Source organism: Scyliorhinus torazame, chromosome 5 (genome assembly GCF_047496885.1).
Source record: "Scyliorhinus torazame isolate Kashiwa2021f chromosome 5, sScyTor2.1, whole genome shotgun sequence".
Taxonomy (NCBI): domain Eukaryota; kingdom Metazoa; phylum Chordata; class Chondrichthyes; order Carcharhiniformes; family Scyliorhinidae; genus Scyliorhinus; species Scyliorhinus torazame.
This window is the reverse complement of record NC_092711.1, coordinates 80,774,328-80,797,363: the sequence shown is the minus strand read 5'-3', so window position 1 is coordinate 80,797,363 and position 23,036 is coordinate 80,774,328. Positions and strand designations below refer to the sequence as shown.

General features: G+C 47.0%; 1 protein-coding gene across 6 annotated transcripts; it reads left to right on the top strand.

Moving 5' to 3' along the window:
* Positions 1-639: 639 nt before the first annotated feature.
* On the top strand, positions 640-22,035 carry LOC140418600 (uncharacterized). Of its 6 annotated transcripts, XM_072502124.1 has the most exons (5): positions 653-683; positions 2,479-2,586; positions 12,792-12,896; positions 16,092-16,197; positions 18,819-22,035. In XM_072502124.1, exon 5 carries the CDS (start codon positions 19,246-19,248, stop codon positions 20,356-20,358), a length of 1,113 nt encoding a protein of 370 aa, XP_072358225.1. In that variant the 5' UTR covers positions 653-683; positions 2,479-2,586; positions 12,792-12,896; positions 16,092-16,197; positions 18,819-19,245; the 3' UTR covers positions 20,359-22,035. The 6 variants fall into 6 exon arrangements, 4 of the variants coding, with proteins under 4 accessions (XP_072358225.1, XP_072358226.1, XP_072358227.1 ...); XR_011945161.1 differs by lacking the exons at positions 12,792-12,896; positions 16,092-16,197; positions 18,819-22,035 and adding exons at positions 3,076-4,130; positions 10,526-12,746 and having other exon boundaries at positions 640-683; XM_072502125.1 differs by lacking the exon at positions 12,792-12,896 and having other exon boundaries at positions 655-683.
* Positions 22,036-23,036: the final 1,001 nt, after the last annotated feature.

Here is a 23,036-nt window from a genome sequence, read left to right as displayed (position 1 = left end):
GCAACTGTGAACTATCCAACTGAAAACCTTTTCCATTAAACTCTCGATTAAAGCAGATATACATTGTTCTAACTCTGCCAGCTGGGCTGTGGGATTAATTGGAGAGATCTTCCAAAGAGCCAGGACAGGCATAATGAGCCGAATGACTTCTATTTCCGTAACAGCCTCCCCGAACAGGCGCCGGAATGTGGCGACTAGGGGCTTTTCACAGTAACTTCATTTGAAGCCTACTTGTGACAATAAGTGATTTTCATTTTTAAATTTAATTTGTGCAGTATTATTCTGTAAAATAGTGAATAGTCAGAATTAACGATGGAGAGGGAAACAGAGAGGCACCAGTGACTGTGATTGAACCCAGCCAGAGTCAGAGACATCAGATGAGGGATGAGAGAGAGGAAATAGTACAAAACGCTTTAAAAACTCTGCATGGTTGCACAGGAGAACTTTGAGAAATGAGGCATAGCAGATCACCAATTCACAATTCATCACATTTTTAAATGAATTCATCTCAAATGTTAAGAAAGTTATTTTGTTTTAATAGTTTGATGTTTAAATGGTGCATGTATTACCCAGCATGCCCCGCGGCAGTGAATGTGCCCTATTCGCTTCACAGGAACCCAGTGCGCAGGCGCAGTACCACTTTTTTCGGAGCCCTGCGAGTACGGGAGAGGCTTTTTGGGCGGGTGAGTCGGTGGGGCGGAGGGAGGAATGGAGTCGGGATAGGGAGAGAACGGAGGCTTTATAAACACCCGGTGCAGGTCCCCCGATCGGAATAAGACTCTGCAGGACCCGAGTTTGTAGCTGCGGGGCTTTTATCGGGAATCAGGCCCAGTTCCACCGCCGCCACCTTCCATCAGCGGAGAGCAGAGCGCATGCGCGGCCATCCTGGCTTCTTTGATCACAGAATCCCTGGAGTGTGGAATGAGGCCCATCGAGTCTGCACCAACCCTTTGAAAGAGCACCCTACCTAGGCCCACACTTCACCCTATCCCCACTTGACCTGTGGAAGGAAACCAGAGCAGCCGGAGGAAGCCCACGCAGAAACGGGGAGAATGTGCAAACTCCACAGTCACCCAAGGCCGGAATTCAACCCAGGTCCCTGGCGCTGTGAGACAGCAATGCTAACCACTCTGCCACCATGACGCCCAAGGGGCTTCAGGGTTCCAGTGACCAGGAGAGAAAATGTATGACTCATTGATTGAAAGGTCCAGTTTTGAGGGGGGACTTGCTTCATGGTAGCACAGCGATTAGCACAGTTGCTTCACAGCTTGAGGGTCCCAGGTTCGATTCCCTGTTTGAGTCACTGACTGTGCGGAGTCTGCACGTTCTCCCCATGTCTGCGTGGGTTTCCTCTAGATGCTCACGTTCCTCCCACAGTCCAAAGATGTGTGGGTTAGGTGGATTGGCCATGATAAATTGCCCTTGGTGTCCCAAAAAAAAGGTTAGGTAGGGTTACTGGGTTACGCGGAAAGGGTGCAGGTGTGAGCTTGGTAGGCTGCTCTTTCCAAAGGTCGATGCAGACTCGATGGGCTGAATGGCCTGCTTATGCACTGTAAATTCTATGTATGTATGTATTGAAAATGAAAATCGCTTATTGTCACGAGTAGGCTTCAATGAAGTTACTGTGAAAAGCCCCTAGTCGCCACATTCTGGCGCCTATTCGGGGAGGCTGGTACGGGAATCGAACCGTGCTGCTGGCCTGCCTTGGTCTGCATTAAAAGCCAGCGATTTAGCCCAGTGTGCTAAACCAGCTAAATCAGGGTGCATCTGATGCCATTTTAATAACAGAAGAATAAGATCATCAGAATTAGCAGCAGGAGAAGGCCATTCAAACCATTGAGGCTGCTCTGCCATTTAATAAACCCATGGTTTATCTGATCATTAACTCCATTTTCCTCCTGTCCCTAACAAGTAAAATGTTGTGTAACACAGCCTTGAATATACTCCATGGCCCAGCCTCCACTGTTTACTGGGGGAAAGAATTTCACCAGCTACTGGTTCTCTGAGAGAAGCAATTTATCCTGTTCTCCGTCTTAAGCCCTTATGTTTAAACTGTCCCTGCAGTTTTAGATTCCCTATTGAGGGCAAGCATCCTTCCAGCACTTCCCCTGTAAACTGCCCTCAAATACTTATATGCTTCAGTAAGATCGCCTCTCGTTTATCTAAAATCCGTTTCACACTTGGTCAACATTTCCTTATGAAACCAACTCCTTCTAGCCAGGAATCAGCTCAGTGAATGTTGTCTGAACTGCTTCCAATTAAGTATATCCCATCTTAAGTAATCCTACACCAGGAAACAGAAGGAGAGAATGTTATAAATTTGCATCCCTGACTGACGGACTTTGAAAACTCCTTAAACACCTTTTACAAGAGGTTAAAATGGGAGTAGTTACACAGCAATCTCAAATCAAGAAAAAATGTTTCTCTCTCAATTTGTAACCACAATTGCCACATGACTCTTTTAATCTCCTTTTCCAGGGAGTTAGAAGATTTGAAGACTGATTTTTCTCTGATTCCAGAGAATTCTTTCGAGCTGCTGCTCCAGCAGCAGGGTTTAAATTTGAAACCAGTGAAATTGTTCCAGAGGTGAGTATTGTTGAGCATTAATCTTTAATTTAGAGTTTTTAGTGTTGTGCTTTGTTATCTCTGCTCTGGTTCCAGGGCTCTGGGGCAGGTTTGGCTCCTTTACTGTGGATCTGAATCCATATTTCACCCATTGCTCTGTTATGCCTCTGCCCTCCCTGATCACCTCTCTGCCATTGTTTAACTTCTTCTGCCTCTAATAGTGGATTTATTTTATTTTATTAATTTTTCCATTAAGGGGCAATTTACGTGGCCAATCCAACTACCCTACACATCTTTGGGTTCTTCGGGTAAGACCCACGCATACACGGGGAGCAGTGACCCAGGGCTGGGTTCGAACCCGGGTCCTTGGCGCTGTGAAGTAGATAGTAGATTTATTTTAACCACGTTTGGTATTTTACCTGTTATTTCTTTCAATTTGTCTGAATGAAGATTTCATTGCTGCCCATCCCTCGGCTATGTGCTGCTGATTTACCATCTTTATCTTCCCAGTTTTTCCTGAACTGGAGATCATTTCTCTTCTGTTCATCAGTTGATATTAACCATCAAATTCTGCACCACAGTCCGGTTGCGGCAATGACCAGCTAAGCCGCACGTTTCGGTGGCTCCAGCTCCAACGGACCTTCGGGCTCTTTTAAGAGCCCCAACGGGAAATTTTCGCGCGACGAAACCCGGTGTGGGGTGAGTGAGTAGGGAGTCCCCCCCCCCAACGAAAGAGGAAAATATCAGCGGCTGCAGCGCGAGGAATCCTTGACGATAGGGACAGAAAGGTAGAAGACACAAGATGGCGGCGGAGAAAGCCCAGGCGACATGGGGGCCCGAGCAAGACGAATTCTTGAGACGATGTGTGGAGCTACTAAAGAGGGAGGTGCTGACCCCGATGCTACAGGCAATTGAGGGGCTCAAGGAGGCACAAAGGACCCAGGAGACAGAGCTCCACGTGGTGGAGCAGAAGGTGACGGATAATGAGGACGAGATCCTGGGCCTGGCGGTCAAAACACAGACGCACGAGGCGCTCCACAAAAAGTGCATTGAAAGGATTGAGGCCCGAGAAAACAGAGCGCGAAGGAAGAACCTTCGGATACTGGGTCTCTCTGAGGGAGTGGAAGGAGCGGATTGCGGGGCTTATGTAAGCACGATGCTAAGCTCGTTGATGGGAGCTGAGGCCCCTGCGGCGGGCCCCTTAGAGGTGGAGGGGGCCCATCGGATCCCGGCGAGAAGACCAAAAGCGGGAGAACCACCTAGGGCGACAATCATGCGATTTCACCGCCTTAAAGATAGAGAAGGGGTCCTGAGATGGGCTAAAAAATTACGGAGTAGCAGATGAGAGAATGCAGTGGTACGGGTGTACCAGGATTGGAGTGCGGAGGTGGCGAGAAGGAGGGCGAGTTTTAACCGAGCCAAGGAGGTGTTACACAAAAAGGTGAAGTTCGGGATGCTGCAGCCGGCACGACTATGGGTCACGTACCAGGAGAGACATCACTATTTCGAAACGGCGGAAGAAGCATGGACCTTTATTAAAGAGGAGAAATTGGATCGGAACTGAGGTACTGATACTGTAGGGAATGTTATTGTCGATGTAAATAGAGAAGTAAATTGGGAAGTGGGGAGACACTAAGAAATGTGGGCGCCGGTGAGGGGGGAAAGAAGGGACATAGGCGGAGAATGAGGAATGGGAGTGGGAGGGGAAAGGGAGCTGCACCACAAGAGGCGGGTCAGATATAGGGATGTTCCTGCGCCAGAAAGATAATGGCGGGAAGACAGGCGCAAGGCAGATGGGAGTTCCCCACACGGGGGGGGGGGGTCAGGGAGGGAGCAGGAGTAGCCGGGGTCAGTTGAAGTCAGCTGACTTGCGGAAGTAATATGGGGGGAGCAATCCCGCTAGAAGGGGATCTAGCGGGGGGGAGGGGGTTGGGGGGGGATAACTGGGTTGCTGCTGCGGAAATCAAAGAGGAACTGGCTAAAGAGTGGGTGGACGGAGATGGAATGCGACGCCTGGGGAGCGAGTGGGAGCACGGAGGCGGGACACGGGACTGGCCTAGAGAAGGTGATGGCTAGTCGACACGGGAAGGGGGCAGGTAGCCCTCTAGTGAGGCTGATCACGTGGAACGTGAGAGGCCTGAATGGACCGATTAAAAGGGCCCGAGTGCTTGCGCACTTGAAAGGACTAAGGGCAGGCGTGGCTATGCTCCAGGAGACGCACCTGAAGGTGGCGGACCAAGTTAGGTTAAGGAAAGGATGGGTGGGACAGGTGTTCCACTCAGGGCTAGATGCAAAGAATAGAGGGGTGGCCATATTGATGGGGAAACGGGTAGCATTTGAAGCAAGGAGCATTGTAGCAGATAGCGGAGGAAGATATGTAATGGTGAGTGGCAGGCTGGAGGGAATGGAGGTCGTGCTGGTTAACGTATATGCCCCGAATTGGGACGATGCGGGATTTATGAGACGGATGTTGGGTCGTATACCGGACCTGGAGGTAGGAAACTTGATATTGGGAGGGGACTTCAACACCGTGCTGGACCCAGGGTTAGATAGATCCAGATCTAAGACCGGAAGAAGGCCGGCAGCGGCCAAGGTGCTCAAGGGGTTTATGGACCAAATGGGGGGAGTGGATCCATGGCGATTTCTTAGACCGAGGGCCAGGGAGTTCTCCTTCTTCTCCCATGTCCATAAAGTGTACTCCCGGATAGATTTTATTGTTCTGGGAAGGTCGTTGATCTCAAGGGTGGAAGAAGCTGAGTATTCAGCCATAGCGGTTTCGGACCATGCCCCACACTGGGTGGACCTGGAACTAGGAGAGGAAAGGGAGCAGCGAGCACTCTGGCGATTAGATGTGGGATGGATGGCGGATGAGGGAGTGTGTGGAAGAGCGCGGGGATGTATTGAGAGGTACCTGGAGGCCAATGACGATGGGGAGGTCCGAGTGGGAGTGGTATGGGAAGCATTAAAAGCGGTGGTCAGAGGAGAGCTGATCTCCATTAGGGCCCACAAAGGGAAAACAGAGGCCAAGGAAAGGGAAAGATTACTGGGGGAGATTTTAAGGGTGGACAGGGAATTTGCAGAGACCCCGGAGGAGGGACTGTACAGGGAGAGAAGACGACTCCAGACGGAGTTCGACCTTTTGACCACAAGAAGGGCGGAGGTGCTGTGGAGGAAGGCACAGGGGAGGAGGTATGAATATGGGGAAAAGGCTAGTCGCCTGCTGGCCCATCAGCTGCAAAAGAGGACAGCGGCGAGGGAGATAGGGGGAATTAGAGACGAAAAGGGAGCTACGGTGCGGAGAGCAGGGAAGATAAACGAGGTGTTTAAGACCTTTTATGAAGGACTGTATAGGTCCCAACCCCCGGAGGGAGAGGAGGGGATGCGGCAGTTCCTGGATCAATTGAGGTTCCCGAGGGTGGAGGAGCAGGAGGTGGAAGGCCTGGGGGCGCCGATTGGGGTGGACGAGGTTGTTAAGGGGCTGGGGAATATGCAAGCAGGGAAGGCTCCGGGACCAGACGGGTTCCCGGTGGAATTTTATAGAAAATACGTGGACTTGTTGGCCCCGCTGTTGGTAAGGACGTTTAATGAGGCCAGGGAAGGAGGGACTTTACCCCCGACAATGTCGGAGGCGACGATATCGCTAATTCTGAAGCGGGATAAAGATCCGTTGCAGTGCGGGTCCTAGATACCTATTTTATTATTGAATGTGGACGCCAAATTGCTGGAAAGGTACTGGCATCGAGGATAGAGGACTGTGTCCCGGGGGTGGTGCACGAAGACCAGACAGGGTTCGTAAAGGGGAGACAACTGAATGTCAACGTGCGACGACTATTAGGGGTGATAATGATGCCCCCAGTGGAGGGGGAGGCCGAGATAGTGGCGGCAATGGATGCAGAGAAGGCATTTGATAGGGTGGAGTGGGAGTACTTATGGGAGGTGTTAAGGAGGTTTGGGTTCGGGAACGGGTTTATTAGCTGGGTCAACTCCTTTATGGGGCCCCAACGGCAAGTGTGGTCACGGGTCGGCAAAGATCGGAGTATTTCCGACTATATAGGGGAACAAGACAGGGATGCCCGCTATCTCCATTGTTGTTCGCGTTGGCAATTGAACCTCTGGCCATGGCGTTGAGAGACTCCAGGAAATGGAGAGGGGTGATTAGAGGGGGAGAAGAACACCGAGTGTCGCTATATGCAGATGACCTACTGTTGTATGTGACGGACCCAGTGGGAGGGGATGACAGAGGTCATGCAGATATTGAGGGAGTTCGGAGATTTCTCGGGATATAGGCTTAACATGGGGAAGAGTGAACTATTCGTGATACACCCTGGGGACCAGAGTAGAGAGATAGAAGGCCTGCCTCTAAGGAAAGTGGAAAGAAACTTCCGATACCTGGGGATTCAGATCGCTAGGAGCTGGGGAACCCTACACAGACGTAATCTGACACGATTGGTAGACCAAATGGAGGAGGACTTCAAGAGGTGGGACATGCAGCCTCTGTCGTTGGCGGGCAGAGTGCAGGCAATTAAGATGATGGTCCTCCCGAGGTTCTTATTTGTATTTCAATGTCTCCCTATACTACTCACTAAGACCTTTTTTTAAAAAATAGACAGGAGCATCACGAGCTTCGTGTGGGCAGGGAAAGTCCCGAGGGTAAGGAGGGGGTTCCTACAACGTAGCAGAGACAGAGGAGGATTGGCGCTACCGAATTTGGGCGACTACTATTGGGCCGCCAATGTGGCGATGATTCGTAAATGGATGATGGAGGGAGAGGGAGCGGCGTGGAAAAGATTGGAGAGAAAGTCCTGGAAAGGGACGTGCCTAGAGGCGCTGGTGACGGCGCCGCTACCGCTCTCACCAAAAAGGTTTACCACAAATCCAGTGGCGGCGGCAACATTGAATATTTGGGGACAATGGAGGCGACAGAGAGGTGCGCGGGGAGCCCTGGTGGGGTCCCCAATCAGAAACAACCACAGGTTTGCCCCAGGAAGGATGGATGGAGGATTTCAGAGCTGGCACCAGTTGGGAATTAGGAGGGTGGGAGATTTATTTATAGATGGGACGTTTGCGAGCTTGGGAGCATTGGAGGAAAAGTATAAGTTGCCCCGGGGAAACTTCCTTAGATATATGCAGGTGAGGGCGTTCACAAGACAACAGATGAGGGAATTTCCGCTGCTCCCGGCACAGGGGATCCAGGACAGAGTGCTTTCGGGGGGGTGGGTCGGGGAGGGCAAGGTGTCAGAGATTTACCGAGAGATGAGGGAAGAGGGGGAGGAGCTGGTGGGTGAATTAAAAGGAAAGTAGGAAGAAGAGCTAGGGGAGGAGATAGAGGAGGGTATGTGGGCTGATGCCCTAAGCAGGGTAAATTCCTCTTCCTCGTGCGCCAGGCTTAGCCTGATTCAATTCAAGGTGCTACATAGAGCACACATAACGGGAGCAAGGTTGAGCAGGTTCTTCGGAGTGGAGGACAAGTGTGGGAGGTGTGGCGGAAGCCCGGCAAACCACGCACACATGTTTTGGTCGTGCTTGGCACTGGAAGGGTATTGGAAGGGAGTGACGGGAGTGATTTCGAAGGTGGTGAAGGTCCGGGTCAAACCAGGCTGGGGACTAGCTTTATTTGGAGTTGCGGATGAGCCGGGAGTGCAGGAGGCGAAAGAGGCCGACGTTGTGGCCTTTGCGTCCCTAGTAGCCCGGCGTAGGACTTTACTCATGTGGAAGGAAGCGAAACCCCCCGGACTGGAGGCCTGGATAAATGATATGGCGGGGTTCATAAAACTGGAGCAGATGAAGTTTGCGCTGAGAGGATCGGCTCAAGGGTTCACCAGGCGGTGGCAGCCATTCCTCAACTACCTCGGGGAACGTTAGAGGGAAGACAGATGACCAGCAGCAGCAACCCAGGGGGGAGGGGGGGGTGGAAAGATTTAGTTTATGTTAAATGATTAGTTTACCATGTTGATTAGCCATTTGTTCACTGTTAAATTTTCTTTTTTGTTATGTTTGATGTGTAAGGGGAAAAAATTGTGATCGAAAAATCTTCAATAAAATATATATTTTTTAAAAATAAAAAAATTCTGCACCATATTTATTCCCTATAATTGAAGATTTGGAATTACTATCTGATCAGCCATGATCTTATTAAATGGTGGAGCAGGCTTGAGGGGCTGAATGGCTCCTGCTCCTTGTTCGTATTGATGCTGCACACTCTGAGATATTATCTGTTTCTCCTGCCACAATTACTTGCTGACATATTGAGTATTTTCTGCAACAACAGTATTTTGCTATTATTTTGTTGGAGGTGTTTCTCACAGAACCCAAGTTTAGAAGCAGAGATTAAGAACGGATTTGTATTGCGGAGGGTGTTGGTTGTGGAGGTTAGTCTCTGGCCTCCAGTTACAGTCCTTTTTCACAGAATGATTGAATGATTACAATACAGATGGAGGCCATTCAGCTCATCGTACCCATGCTGGCTCATCCCATTCCCCTGCCCTTTCTTCTCTTCCTTGCAGCATTTCTTCTTTCCAAGGTCTTATCCAATTCCCTTTGGTTTGTTGTAGCAATTTGGCTGGAGTGGCGATGCAGGAGAAGCTGCTGGGTTTAACCCCAAGGACTTTGTAACCCAGTATTGAGCAATATTTTCAGGTGCAAAGTTGTCAAGGGAGGTATGGGGAATGACACTAAGTCATCATCCTCGTTTGGAGAGTCGGTGCAGACACGATGGGCCTTCTGCACCCGAACAATTCAGTGATTGGGGTGATCTACGATAGTTTGCTCTCTGGTCAGCTCTAGCATGTGCTGCTCTAAGAAACTGTCCCAAAAAGACTCTGCGAGCTCATCTGCCTGGCTACCTTTACCAATCTGATTCGCCCAATCTATGTGTAGATTTAAATCACCCATGATTATTGCTGTACTTTTCTCACAAGCCATTGTCCCTCCCTGTATTCTCCGTCCGTCCTACAGTGTGGTTACTGTTCAGGGGCCTAGAAACTACTCCCACAAGTGACTTCCTACCTTTATCATTTCTTATCGATACCCAACCTGATTGTGCATCTTGATCTCCATAACTAAGGTCATCTCTCTCTATTGTACTAATGCCGTCCTTAATTAACAGAGCTGTCCCTCCGCATATTCCCAGCTTCCTGTCCTTCTGAAAAGTCACGCAGCCTTGAATATTCAGGTCCCAGCCCTTGTCATCTTGCAGCCATGTCTCTGTCATGACTGTCAGATCACAGTACCTGGAGTACGGTGCACACTTTTAGTCTCCTTAATTGAGGAGGGTGATTCTTGCATTGGGAGCAATTCAGAGAAGGATCAGCGGGCTGATTCCTGGGATGAAGGTGTTGTGTTATGAGGAAATGTTGGGTCTGTACTCATTGGAGTTTAGAGGTGACCATATTGAAACAGATAAGATTCTGAGGGAACATGATAGGGGAGATGAAGAGAGGATGTTTCCCTCCTGGGGGATTCTGGAACAAGTGGGTCCCCATTTCTGATGGAGATGAGGGGAAATGTCGTCCCTCAGAGGGTGGTTCGTCTTTGCAATTCTCTTCCCCAGAGAGCAGTGGAGGCTGCACCATTAAATATATTCAAGGCTCAGTTAGAGTTTTGATCAGAAATGGAGTCGAGGGTTACGGGTGACAGGAAGGAAACAAAGTTAAGGTCACAATCCGATCAGCTGTGATCTTATTAAACGGAAAAACAGGTTTGATGGGCCGAATGGCCTACTGCTGCTCTTATTTCTAAGGATATATGATCTCTTGGTCGAGAACAGGAAACGCTGTGTGTCGATCTGTCGATCAGCATGAATTACCACCTTCTGGAGAATAAGGAGTGTGTATCTTAGATACAGCAGAGTGAGAATGGAGGGAGAGAGAGAGGGAGAGAGTGTGTGACAGCAACTAGAATTGTCTGTTCTGAATTTGTGAGCTGTATTGACAGTGATGATATTTGTAAACTCCTTTAACAGGATATTCAAAGGGGAGGATTTGCAGCAAGAAATCTCAAACCCAACTTCACATCCCAAGATCTGACGGAGTCGGCCATCAGTCATTTTACCATCAGTGTGACTGGAAAAGCACCGAGACTCCCGCACCAGGGGGGGATCCGTGGAAACGTGGCAATTGTGGGAAGGGAATTACTTCCCCATCTCATTGACACACTCACACCGGGGAGAGACCATTCACCTGCTCTCAGTGTGGGAAAGGACTTACTGCTTCATCCAACCTGCTGACACACCAGTGAGGTCACAGCGGGGTCACACTGTTCACCTGCTTCGTGGGGGAAGGGAGTTACTACTTCTTCCAGTCTACGCAAACACCAGCAAGTGCACACTGGGGAGAGACCATTTACCTGCTCGCTGTGTGGGAAGGGATTCGTCCATTCATTCAGTCTGCTTACACATTGGCGACTTCACACTGAAATGCCGTTTATCTGCTCCGTGTGTGGGAAGGGATTCGGAGATTCATTCAAACTGCTCACACACTTTCGAATTCACACTGGGGAGAGGCCTTTTATCTGTTCTGTGTGTGGGAAGGGATTCGCTCAGTTATGCAGCCAACTGAGACACCAGCGAATTCACACTGGGGAGATGCCGTTTATCTGCTCCGTGTGTGGGAAGGGATTCGGAGATTCATCCAACCTGCACACACACTCCCGAGTTCACACGGGAGAGAGGCCATACACCTGTTCTGACTGTGGGAAGGGATTCACTCAGTTGTCCAGCCTGCTAACACACCAGCGAGTTCACTCTGGGGAGAGACCATTCACCTGCTCCGTGTGTCGGAAGGAATTTGGAGATCCATCCAGCCTGAGCAGACCAGCGAATTCACACTGGGGAGAAGCCGTATACTTGTTCAGTTTGTGGAAACAGATTTATTGATTCAATCCACCTGCAGAGACACCAGCGAGTTCACACTGGGGAGAAGCCATTCACCTGCTCAGTGTGTGGGAAGGGATTCGCTCAGTTATCCAACCTGCAGACACACCAGCGAGTTCACACGGGTGAGACCGTTCACCTGCTCAGTGTGTGGGAAGAGATTTGTTAATTCATCCAACTTGCTAACACACCAGCGACTTCACACTGATGTGAAGCCGTTTATCTGTTCCGTGTGTGGGAAAGGATTCAGAAGTACAGCCCACTTGCAGAAACACCAGCGAGTTCACAAGTCATTACAGGGGTTGGATTCTGCTGTTATTGCTACTATTCGTCACATCCAGGACTGAACCCTGTTCATTTTGACAGTTGATGAAGTGGGAGCGTCTGCACTGGCCGGTGTCCCAATTTTCATTTCTGTCGGCTGAATCTCTGAGCAAGGGCACATTTCCACTGAAATGATCCACAGAAGCAGATGTAATACATTAATTTTATCCTGAACAGTTGATGAATGTAGGAATTTATTATATATATTGTATTATATATATCTGTTGCAGTGATATTTTAAAAAATCCATGTTTAACATCTAGGCAGGTGGTGTGTCTGCAAGATATGCAATGAAGATGTTGTAAAAGTCGGATAATCATTGATTTAAAAAAAATAAATTCAGAGTACCCAATTATTTTTTTCCCCAACTAAGGGGAAATCCACCTAGCCTGCACAGCTTTTGGGTTGTGGGGGTGAAACCCACGCAGACACGGGGAGAATATGCAAACTCCAGACCGACAGTGACCTAGAGCTGCGATTCGAATCCCTGTCCTCAGCGCCGTAGTCCCAGTGTTAACCACTGCCCCACCTTGCTGCCCAGGGGATAATTATTGATGCTAACCATTTAATTGTTTAAACTATATTGTGCTAATGGAAATTTCTTCATAGAAAAAGGTTCCCTGGGGTTAAGTTAATTGAGGGATTGTGTTTAGTCTTATTAAGATGGACATGAGACTGTTCGTGGAAAGAGATGTATTTAATGGGTGGAGCCAGGTCTGCAGCAAGCAGTTTAACTTTTAGTCTGCCAAAGACAGAACGACTTGCAGGTTGTGCCTGAATGGATGTCTCACATTTGCTGAGAGCAACTCTCTACACAGGATAGTAAGTAACGCTGGGTTTGCTAACTTTATTTACAAGTGGCTTTTGACCTGTAATAGGCTTTGCTTAATTGGAGATAGAGAAGGTATAAGTTAGTAGTTAAATTGTTTAATTTTATTGTAAAGAATTGTTTAACTGTTAATTGTAAGCTACTTTCTGTGATAACAATGTAGTTGGAACTGTGTTAATAATAAAGTTTGTTTCAAAATAAAAGATCCCTATTGGCCAGTGGAATAATTCCGTGGGTTGGCAGCGCTCCAAAGACTTGGAGACTTGGGCGGAGAGATGGCAGATGGAGTTTAATCCGGACAAATGTGAGGTAATGCATTTTGGAAGGTCTAATGCAGGTAGGGAATATACAGTGAATGGTAGAACCCTCAAGAGTATTGAAAGTCAGAGAGATCTAGGTGTACAGGTCCACAGGTCACTGAAAGAGGCAACACAGGTGGAGAAGGTAGTCAAGAAGGCATACGGCATGCTTGCCTTCATTGGCCGGGGCATTGAGTATAAGAATTGACAAGTCATGTTGCAGCTGTATAGAACCTTAGTGAAATGAAAAAAAATTGCTTATTGTCACAAGTAGGCTTCAAATGAAGTTACTGTGAAAAGCCCCTAGTCGCCACATTCCGGCGCCTGTTCGGGGAGGCTGGTACGGGAATTGAACCGTGCTGCTGGCCTGTCTTGGTCTGCTTTCAAAACCAGTGATTTAGCCCAGTGTGCTAAACCAGCCTAAGTAGTTAGGCCACACTTGGAGAAGGTGTTCGATTCTGGTCGCCACACTACCAGAAGGATGTGGAGGCTTTAGAGAGGGTGCAGAAGAGATTTACCAGGATGTTGCCTGATATGGAGGGCATTAGCTATGAGGAGCGGTTGAATAAACTCGGTTTGTTCTCTCTGGAACGACGGAGGTTGAGGGGCGACCTGATAGAGGTCTACAAAATTATGAGGGGCATAGACAGAGTGGATAGTCAGAGATTTTCCCCAGGGTAGAGGGATCAATTACTAGGGGCATAGGTTTAAGGGGCAAGGTTTAGAGGAGATGTATGAGGCAAGTTTTTTGCACAGAGGGTAGTGGGTGCCTGGAACTCGCTGCCGGAGGAGGTGGTGGAAGCAGGGACGATTGTGACATTTAAGGTGCATCTTGACAAATACATGAATAGGATGGGAATAGAGGGATACAGACCCAGGAGGTGTAGAAGATTTTAGTTTAGTCGGGCAGCATGGTTGGCACGGGCTTGGAGGGCCGAAGGGCCTGTTCCTGTGCTGTACTTTTCTTTGTTCTTTGAATCTCCACTGATTTAGAATTAATACATTTAATTAAATTAATATATATTAGATTTTGGTGGGTTAGGTTTATGCACGTTAGGGAAAGTTGCGGAGAGGGGTTGACAGGCTCTTTAACAGAAAGTGGGTCCCTCTGAGGTCATTGGCAGAGCTGGAAATGCGATTTTAGTGAGTTTTTCTGATCTGTCTGAAAGCAGATTCAATAGTATCTTCCAAAGGTTAAAATACTTAAAAGGGAAGAATTTGCAGGGCTGTTAAAAAGAGCAGAGCAGTTGGATGAATCAGGTTCCTTTCAAACAAATAGCAGAGGAATGTTGGGCTGAATGGACTCCAGCAGTCTGTGAAATTGTGCCTCCTACTTTGTGCAGATTAAAAAGGACAGATTTCATTGCAGCCTCTTCCCTGTATATGTATTTAAAGAGAAGGGTTTCCATTCGCTCCGAGTGATGACATAACAATGTCTTCACTCTTCTGTGTATTTTAAACATTGAAGTCTTGCACGGCCGAATATAGTCAACAGCCTTCCTGTAGCTCTCTCTGGACACAGCAAGAAAGCGTTTGACTGCTTAACAAGAGCAGGTTCCACTGAATATGATCTAACCACAACAACAAAAACAACATCCATTTGTATAGTACCTTTAAACTTCCCAGAGATCTTCACAGATGTGAATACCAAACAGAATTTGACACTGAGCCACATAAAGAGATATTGGTTCAGTTAACCAGTCGCTCGGTCAAAGAGGAAGGTTTTAAGGAATATCCTAAAGAAACAAAAAGATTGAGGGGCAGAGAGGTTTATGGAGGGAATTCCAAAACCTAGGGTGCAGGCAGCTGAAGACAAGATCCCCAGTGGTTGTACAATTGAAACCGGGGATATTGAAGAGGGCAGTATTAGTGGAGTACAGATATCTCGGAGGGAGGGCAGCACGATGGCGCAGTGGATAGCACTGCTGCCTCACAGCGCCGAGGTCCCAGGTTTGGCTCTGGGTCACTGTCCGTGTGGAGTTTGCACATTCTCCCCGTGTTTGCGTGAGTTTCGCACCCACAACCCAAAGATGTGCAGGCGAGGTGGATTGGCCACACTAAATTGCTCCTTAATTGAAAAAAATGAATTGGATACTCTTTTTAAAAAAAAAAATTAAAAAAAAAAAGATAGCTCCGAGGGTTGTCGAATTGGAGAAGACTACAGGGATGGGAGTGGGGAATTTGTGACCATATGGTGATTTGAAAATAAAAGACGCTGTGGAGGTTTTGAAAAGAATGGACCTGATTTTTTTTTTAGTTTTTTAATTTAGAGTACCCAATTAATTTTTCCAATTAAGGGGCAATTTAGCATGGCCAATCCACCTACCCTGCACATCTTTGGGTTGTGGGGCGAAACCCACGCAAACACGGGGAGAATGTGCAAACTCCACACGGACAGTGACCCAGAGCCGGGATCGAACCTGGGACCTCGGCGCCGTAAGGCTGCAGGGCTAACCCACTGCGCCACCCTGCTGCCCTATGGACCTGATTTTAACTGACCCAAATTCGCAGTCACTTGTACAGAGGTAAAATCAGGCCGAAGGAGAATTTTAAAACTGAGGTGTTAATTGAACGGACAGGCACGGTAGCACAGTTGCTTCACAGCGCCAGGGTCCCAGGTTCGATTCCCGGCTTGGGTCACTGTCTGTGCAGAGTCTGCACATTCTCCCCGTGTCTGCGTTGGTTTCCTCCGAGTGCTCCGGTTTCCTCCCACAGTCCAAAGATGTGCAGGTTTGGTGGATTGGCTATGCTAAATTGCCCCTGGTGTCCAAAAAAGGTTGGGTGGTGTTACGGGTGGGCTTGTGTGGGGTGCTCTTTCCGGGGGCCGGTGAGGACTCGATGGGGCGAGTGGCCTCCTTCTGCACTGTAAATTCTATGATGTAGATCAGGGAGCGCAGGGGGTGATCGGTGAATGGGACTCGGTGTGAGTTGGGACAGTGGCAGAAAAGTTTCTCTCTTGAAGAAAACAACTGGGACAGTTCTGTACATTTCCCATCACACTGCTTATGTCTAAAGTCAAGCTGACATCACCGTGTTCCTTTGGGAGTGTGGAATCCACTGATGTCATCACATTCTATTGCGGTGATGTCATAAGATGACAGGGGAGAAAGAGAGAGACCTTCAAAGGGAACTAACTTGTTTCTGAAATGTTAGAAAAGATTTAACTGTGTTCAACACAAAGCTGTTTTATTTAAATTTTATTCAGAATATTAGCCCATGCAACTGGGTTGAAATTTATTAACATCAGCAGAAACATACCCCAATGAAGATGGATCGGTCTTGGATGTGCTTCAAAGAAGAATCCACTCACTGTAACTACTTTTACATTTTTAACATTTAGAATCATAGAATTTACAGTGCAGAAGGAGGCCATTTGGCCCATCAAGTCTGCACCAGCCCTTGGAAAGAGCACCCCACCCTAGCCCATACCTCCACCCTATCCCCGTAACCCAGTAACCCAACCTAACTGGACATTAAGGGCAATTTAGCATGGCAAACCCACCTAACCTGCGCATCATTTATTTCCAAAGATGGCATCTGGAGCATGGCGACTCTCTGCGAGCTCCCTCCCTCTGTCCCTTTTCTTTTATCTCCTATCAGCATTCTGACCTACTAAAACTATTTTCCTCTTATATAATTCCGCACTGTAACCAATCACTGTTTTGTCGATGTACCATTTGTCATTGTTCCCTGTTGATTATTCTTGTGTCTACTATGTACGTGCTGTGTACTTTCCTCGGCCGCAGAAAAATACTTTTCACTGTACTTCGGTACAAGTGACAATAAATCATATCAAATCCAAATCATATATCTACGATGGAAATTTCAGGAGGGTCAATAATATGGAATAGATATTCCAGCCATTAAATTGTTTTCCCCACTATCCAGTGTTGCCATTTTGGATGCAGATGGAAAACCAGTTACATAGATGTTTGTCAGCCAAAATTGTAAATGGATAAAGTCTATATCCGGACTAGTTGAGCAAAAATCTGCACTGTACAGGATCAGTATTAGCTGCCTTATATTAGTATGGTATTCAAACATTTGATTAAGTTGTCAACATAACTGCTACTTTGCGACGGTTTCTTTAGTTAATTCTCCGAATGGTTCAAACCACTACTTTATTAACGCTGAAATTATGGCACAAAAGAAAGGGTGCAATAGGTCCATATCTACCTTATTTAGAGGCTTGAGATTTTACATATTTAAACAGTAATGGGAATACTTAGATTCTGCTGGCCTGTAAGTTTTAACTAGCGCGGTATCAGTGTCTATCCTATACCCAAACTTCCTCCAGTAGCAATATAAAAAGCTGACAAAAACCATCTATGGATGGCACCAAATCAATTAAAGGAGCATTTACGCATCCTGTGTTTGTAAAATTAAAAGAACATTCAGCATGGAATAGTTTTATTTCCATCTACTTGACTTCAATTTTACAAAACCAGAGAAGAACAACAGCTCCAAATGCATCACTTTCATCTTGTGAGTTCGCTGGTGTACAGTGAGGTCAGATGATGTCTTGAACCCAGTCCCACAGTAAGAGCACCTGCTCATAAAACCATCCCCTGCAGGTTCCACTCCAAGGGACGCACTGTCTGAACTTGTCCGACATCCAGTACTGGAGGAGCAGAAATTTCCTCTTTAAATATTAAGATTCCGTCCCCTCTGCAAATTCCACTCCCTCGCCACTAACTCCATCCTTGTCCCTGCCAAATGTCTGAGGCAAAAGCAGCCTGTTCACAACCCTCGTGAAATATTTCACCCCTGTTGAGCTTCCAAACACACATCCACATCATCACCAAGATCACCTATTTCCACCTCAGCAACACTGCCTGACTCCGCCTTAGTGTCTTTTTATCTGCTACAGAAACCATCATTCATTCTTTTACCTCTCGACCAAATTTTTCTAACACACTCCCAGTCAGCCTCCAATGTTAAACAACCCCCTCCATCCCATCCAAAACTCTGCTGCCCATGTGTTAACTCACAAGTCTTGTTTCCCCATCCCCTGTGCTCACTGATCTACAAATGATTCCCTTTCAGAAGCACCGAAAGTTGAAATTTCTCATTCTTCTATTGTAATAGTTGTGATCATCCTGATCTCTGTAATCTCCCCCCCCCCCCCCCCCCCCCATCACCACCTCTTGGAGATCTCTGCCCTCATTAATTCCGGCCAGTACAGCATTCCTTATTTTTCTGACGCTGCACCATTACTGGTCTTTTATCATTTGGCTGGGCCGCATTCTCTGAAATTTCCTCTTTAAAACTCTGCGACTCCCTGACTCACTTTCCTCTATTAAGATTCTCCTCAAAGCTAATATCTCCTGTGGCTCAGTGTCAATTGTTATTTTGTACCGTTTCTCTGAAAAGTCTGAAAGTTTTATTCTGGTCAAGGCACAATACAAATACGAATTATTGTCATTATATCATTGTTCTGCCTTATAAATACTCAGAGTGGAACAGTTTGATGGTCATTCTGACACGAAGAAACATTTTTAAAGATTTGCCCCCATCAATGATGGCGACTGCGCCTGCGCTCTGCTGCTACTGCCCCAATAAAGATGGCGGGTGCGCATGTGCACTGCTGCGAGTACCCAATGTAAAAGGCGAGTGCGCATGCGCATTGCTGCCAGTGCGCAACTAAGATGGCGGCCGCTGAGTCCTGTCAGAAATCTGCAGCCCCCGCTCAGGTCACCGGGTCCCGGTAGGTTATTTCTCCGGGTTTCGTGATGAATTATAGTTGTGTGGTGCCAGAACCTGCAGAGAAGCAGCTGCTTCCGTGTCACGTGGTCTCGCCCCGCCCAATAGATCTCTGATTAATGAGGATGTCCAGAGTTATGGGGAACTGGCAGATAAATGGAGAGAAAGCTGAGATGAGGCGTTTCTGTCCTGTACTGACTGTGATAAAATTTGTTCAATGTTTTCACAGGATACTAGATGAGGAGGAATTACAGACAGAAATCTCAAACGTCACGTCTCGCTCTGACAGTCACTGGTTTCCTTGGAACCTGAATATCATCGGCCTTTGAATCTAGAAGGAGAAATATTTGCCTGAACTCTCAGCTTCTAAAGATTTCAAACATCAGTGTGACTGGAGAAGCACGGAGATACGCACACCCGAGTGAGAGTGTTCCAGTGAACTGACTGTGGAAACATCAGTGTGACTGGAGAAGCACCGAGATACACACAACACACCCGAGTGAGAGTGTTCTAGAGTGACTGGAAAGTTCTTTAACCAGTTACACAGCCTGAATAAGCATAACATTCACAGCAGGGAGAGACCATACCTGTGTTGTGTCTGTGGACGAGGCTTCAACTGATTGTCCAGCCTGCAGAAACACTGGGAGACCCAAAACATGGAGAAACCATGGAAATGTGGGGACTGTGGGAAGGGATTCCGAGCCCCATCAGAGCTGGAAACCCATCGACGCAGTCACACTGGGGAGAGGCCGTTCTCCTGCTCCCAGTGTGGGAAAGGATTTACTGAAGGATACAGCCTGCAGTCACACCAGCGAGTTCACACTGGGGAGAGGCCATTCACCTGCTCTCAGTGTGGGAAAGGATTTTGTGATTCATCTAGCCTTTTGAGACACCAGCGAATTCACACTGGGGAGAGGCCATTCACTTGCTCTCAGTGTGGGAAAGGATTCAATCAATTATCCACCCTACAGAAACACCAGCGAGTTCACACCGGGGAGAGGCCGTTCTCCTGCTCCCAGTGTGGGAAAGGATTTACTGAAGTATACAGCTTGCAGTCACACCAGCGAGTTCACACCGGGGAGAGGCCATTCACCTGCTCTCAGTGTGGGAAAGGATTTTGTGACTCATCCCGCCTATTGAGACACCAGCGAATTCACACTGGGGAGAGGCCATTTGCCTGCTCTCAGTGTGGGAAAGGATTTACTCAATTATCCCACCTGCGGAAACACCAGCGAGTTCACACTGGGGAGAGGCCATTCACCTGCTCTCAGTGTGGGAAGGGATTCACTCAGTTATCTCACCTGCAGTCACACCAGCGAGTTCACACCGGAGAGAGGCCATTCACCTGCTCCCAGTGTGGAAAAGGATTTTGTGATTCATCTCGTCTATTGAGACACCAGCTAATTCACACCGGGGAGAGGCCGTTCATCTGCTCTCAGTGTGGGAAAGGATTTACTGAACTATGCAGTTTGCAGAAACACCAGCGAGTTCACACTGGCGAGAGGCCATTCACCTGCTCTCAGTGTGGGACGGGATTCACTCAATTATCTCACCTTCAGAGACACCAGCGGGTTCACACTGGGGAGAGGCCATTCAGCTGCTCTCAGTGTGGGAAGGGATTTACTCGGTTATCTCACCTGCGGAGACACCAGCGAGTTCACACTGGGGAGAGGCTGCTCTCAGTGTGGGAAGGGATTCCCTCGGTTATCCACCCTTCGGAGACACCAGCGAGTTCACACTGGGGAGATGCCATCCACCTCTCAATGTGAGACAGGATTGCATGATTCATCGCACCAGCTGTGACACCAACAATTTCACAATTGATTACAGGGGTTGGATTCTGCTGTTATTGTTTCTGCTCTACACCCAGGACTGCATTTTGTTCATTCTGACAGGTGGTCAGTGGGGATGGTCAGAGGGTTTCTTTCTGCTGGACTGACCGGTCTCACCACTTTGCCTCCTGATGCACTTTGAGCCTTGTTGCTAATACTTGGCTTCAAATTGCACAAGGATCACAGAGTGAAAGGGTATTTGGAAGTTTGAAGATATTTAGTTTCCATTTCTGTTTCAAACCCCTCAAAGCATGCCATGTTGCCATGGAGATGGGCCCTGATGGTTACAAAGTTCTTTTGTTTAATTTATCTGGGTGTTCCTCACAGAAGAAACCTATCAGGATATGAGGGGCAAGTTGTTTGAGATGGACTGGGAAACTGATTGGTCCAGGGAACACCTAATATTTAAGGAATTATTACATATTTACGAGAGGGTCGGTTAGCTCAGTTGGCTGTACGACTGGTTCGTGATGCAGAGCAAGGCCAACAGTGAGGATTCAACTCCCGTACTGGCTGGGGTTATTCATGAAGGCCTCACCTTCTCAAACAGGCCCCTTGCCTGAGGTGTGCTGACCCTCAGGTTAAATCACCTCCAGTCAGCTCTCTCTCTGTCAAAGGGGAGAGCAGCCTATGGTCCTCTGGGATTTTTGCGACTTTTATTTCACATTATTATGGGCCAGGGTTTAGAGAATACCAAAGTTTGTTTTTCCTCTGGAAGGTAACTCAACAATTTATCCCAATTTTTAAGAATATCCTCATTTTACAATTTAATTTGAGGGATGTCAAATTCAAAGTCATCTGGATTTGGTTTGTCACTTTGAGTTAGAATCATTAAAACCTCCTCCAGTTTCTCTCCTTCCGTTTCAAAGTACCTGTTAAGCATATTCACATGACACATTCGGTGAGTTTTCCTTTCTGGCATTTTTACCACATAATTCACCTCACTTAATTTCCTTGCAATCTCATAAGGTCCACAAAACTTTGCTTTTAAAGGTTCACCGACCATTGGTAACAATACTAAAACTTTGTCTCCACTGGCAAAACTACAAACCTTTGCTTTCTTGTCCGCTACTGTTTAATCACATTTTGTGCAACTTTTAAATGTTGTCTCGCCAATTCCCCTGCTCTATTTAATCATTCCCGAAAGTTTGACACGTAATCCAATAATGTAAGTTCCGACTGCTCAATCACCAATTTTTCCTCAATCACTTTAAGTGGTCCTTTTACCTCATGACCAAAAATTAGTTCAAAAGGACTGAATTTGGTTGACTCATTAGGTGCATCCTTAATTGGAAACAGTACGAATGGAATTCCTTTATCCTAATCCTCTGGATAATCGTGACAATAAGGCCTCAACATTGTCTTTAACGTCTGATGCCACCTTTCTAACGCTCCCGTGATTCTGGATGGTATGCAGTTGATTTAAATTGTTTTATTCCTAAGCTATCCATAACTTCTTTAGGTAAAATTTGGTCCTTGATTCGATTGTATTTCTGTGGGTAGTCCATATCTAGTAAAGAATTTAAGTAACTCCTCCACAATCTTTCTAGCTGTAATATTTCTGTTGTAACTCCACCAATTTTCCTGAAATAAAAATATCCGCCTCAACCTCCACCTGTTCTTGTTCTTTTCCAACCATCTGATCAAAAGTCGTTTCTGATAATTGAACTTTGACTTTATCTTCACTCTTTGATGTCTCCCCTTGTCTTAACCTGTGACTTTGCGACCTCGTTACTACACAATCCTGAAAAATCCCAGGATATTCGTCCTTCAATACTTCAGTTGTCTGATTTTCCACTGGCTTATTAACCACAGTGGGCATCACTTCCACATGCGATCCAGCTATATCATTACCCAAGATAAACTGTATTCCTGGACAAGATAGTTTCTCTGTTGCTCTTACTACCACTTCACCACTCTTCACTGGACTTTCCAACCTTACCTTATATAATGGAACACTACTCCTCTCACCCTGAATTCCACATATTACCACCTTTTCTGGCAGTATTCTTCCCAAACTACATAACTCCTCATCTCTTACCATTAAAGATTGACTAGCTCCCGTATCTCTCAAAATTGTGACTTCTTTACCTGCTCCTCCTGATGCACATGAGCAAACTTTACCCATACAAGTAAATTCTTTAAAGAGATCTGGCACCTTCTTATCAATCAACTCTTGATCAGCCTGTACAATCTTTTGCACCTCCTTCGCTTCACTTGGGCTTTCCTTTACCACTTTAAGAAACCCCACTGTCTTATCCTGTTTTACCACATCAGCTTTTCTTCAACCACCAACACTGTGACTTTACATGGCCTAGTTTATTACAGTGAAAACATTTGAAACTTTTCATTTCTCTTCCACCCTCTTGGATTTCTTTTTTATTCTGAGGTACACTCTCATTATCTCCAATCAGATCTCCTTTCCCTCTACCACTTGAGTATTTCTTTTTCCCCCAGTTTCTGTCCCTCACAGGCTGAAACTAATGTTGGAAACCAAGCTTTGATTTATGAACTAATTCATAATCATCTGCCATTTCTGCTGCTAACCTCACAGTTTTAACCCTCTGCTCTTCCACATGAGTTCTCACTACATCAGGAATTGGATTTTTAAACTC

Coding starts and splice junctions, on each gene's coding strand:
- LOC140418600 (XM_072502124.1), top strand. CDS start 19,246: ATGGAGAAACCATGGAAATGTGGGGACTGTGGGAAGGGATTCCGAGCC.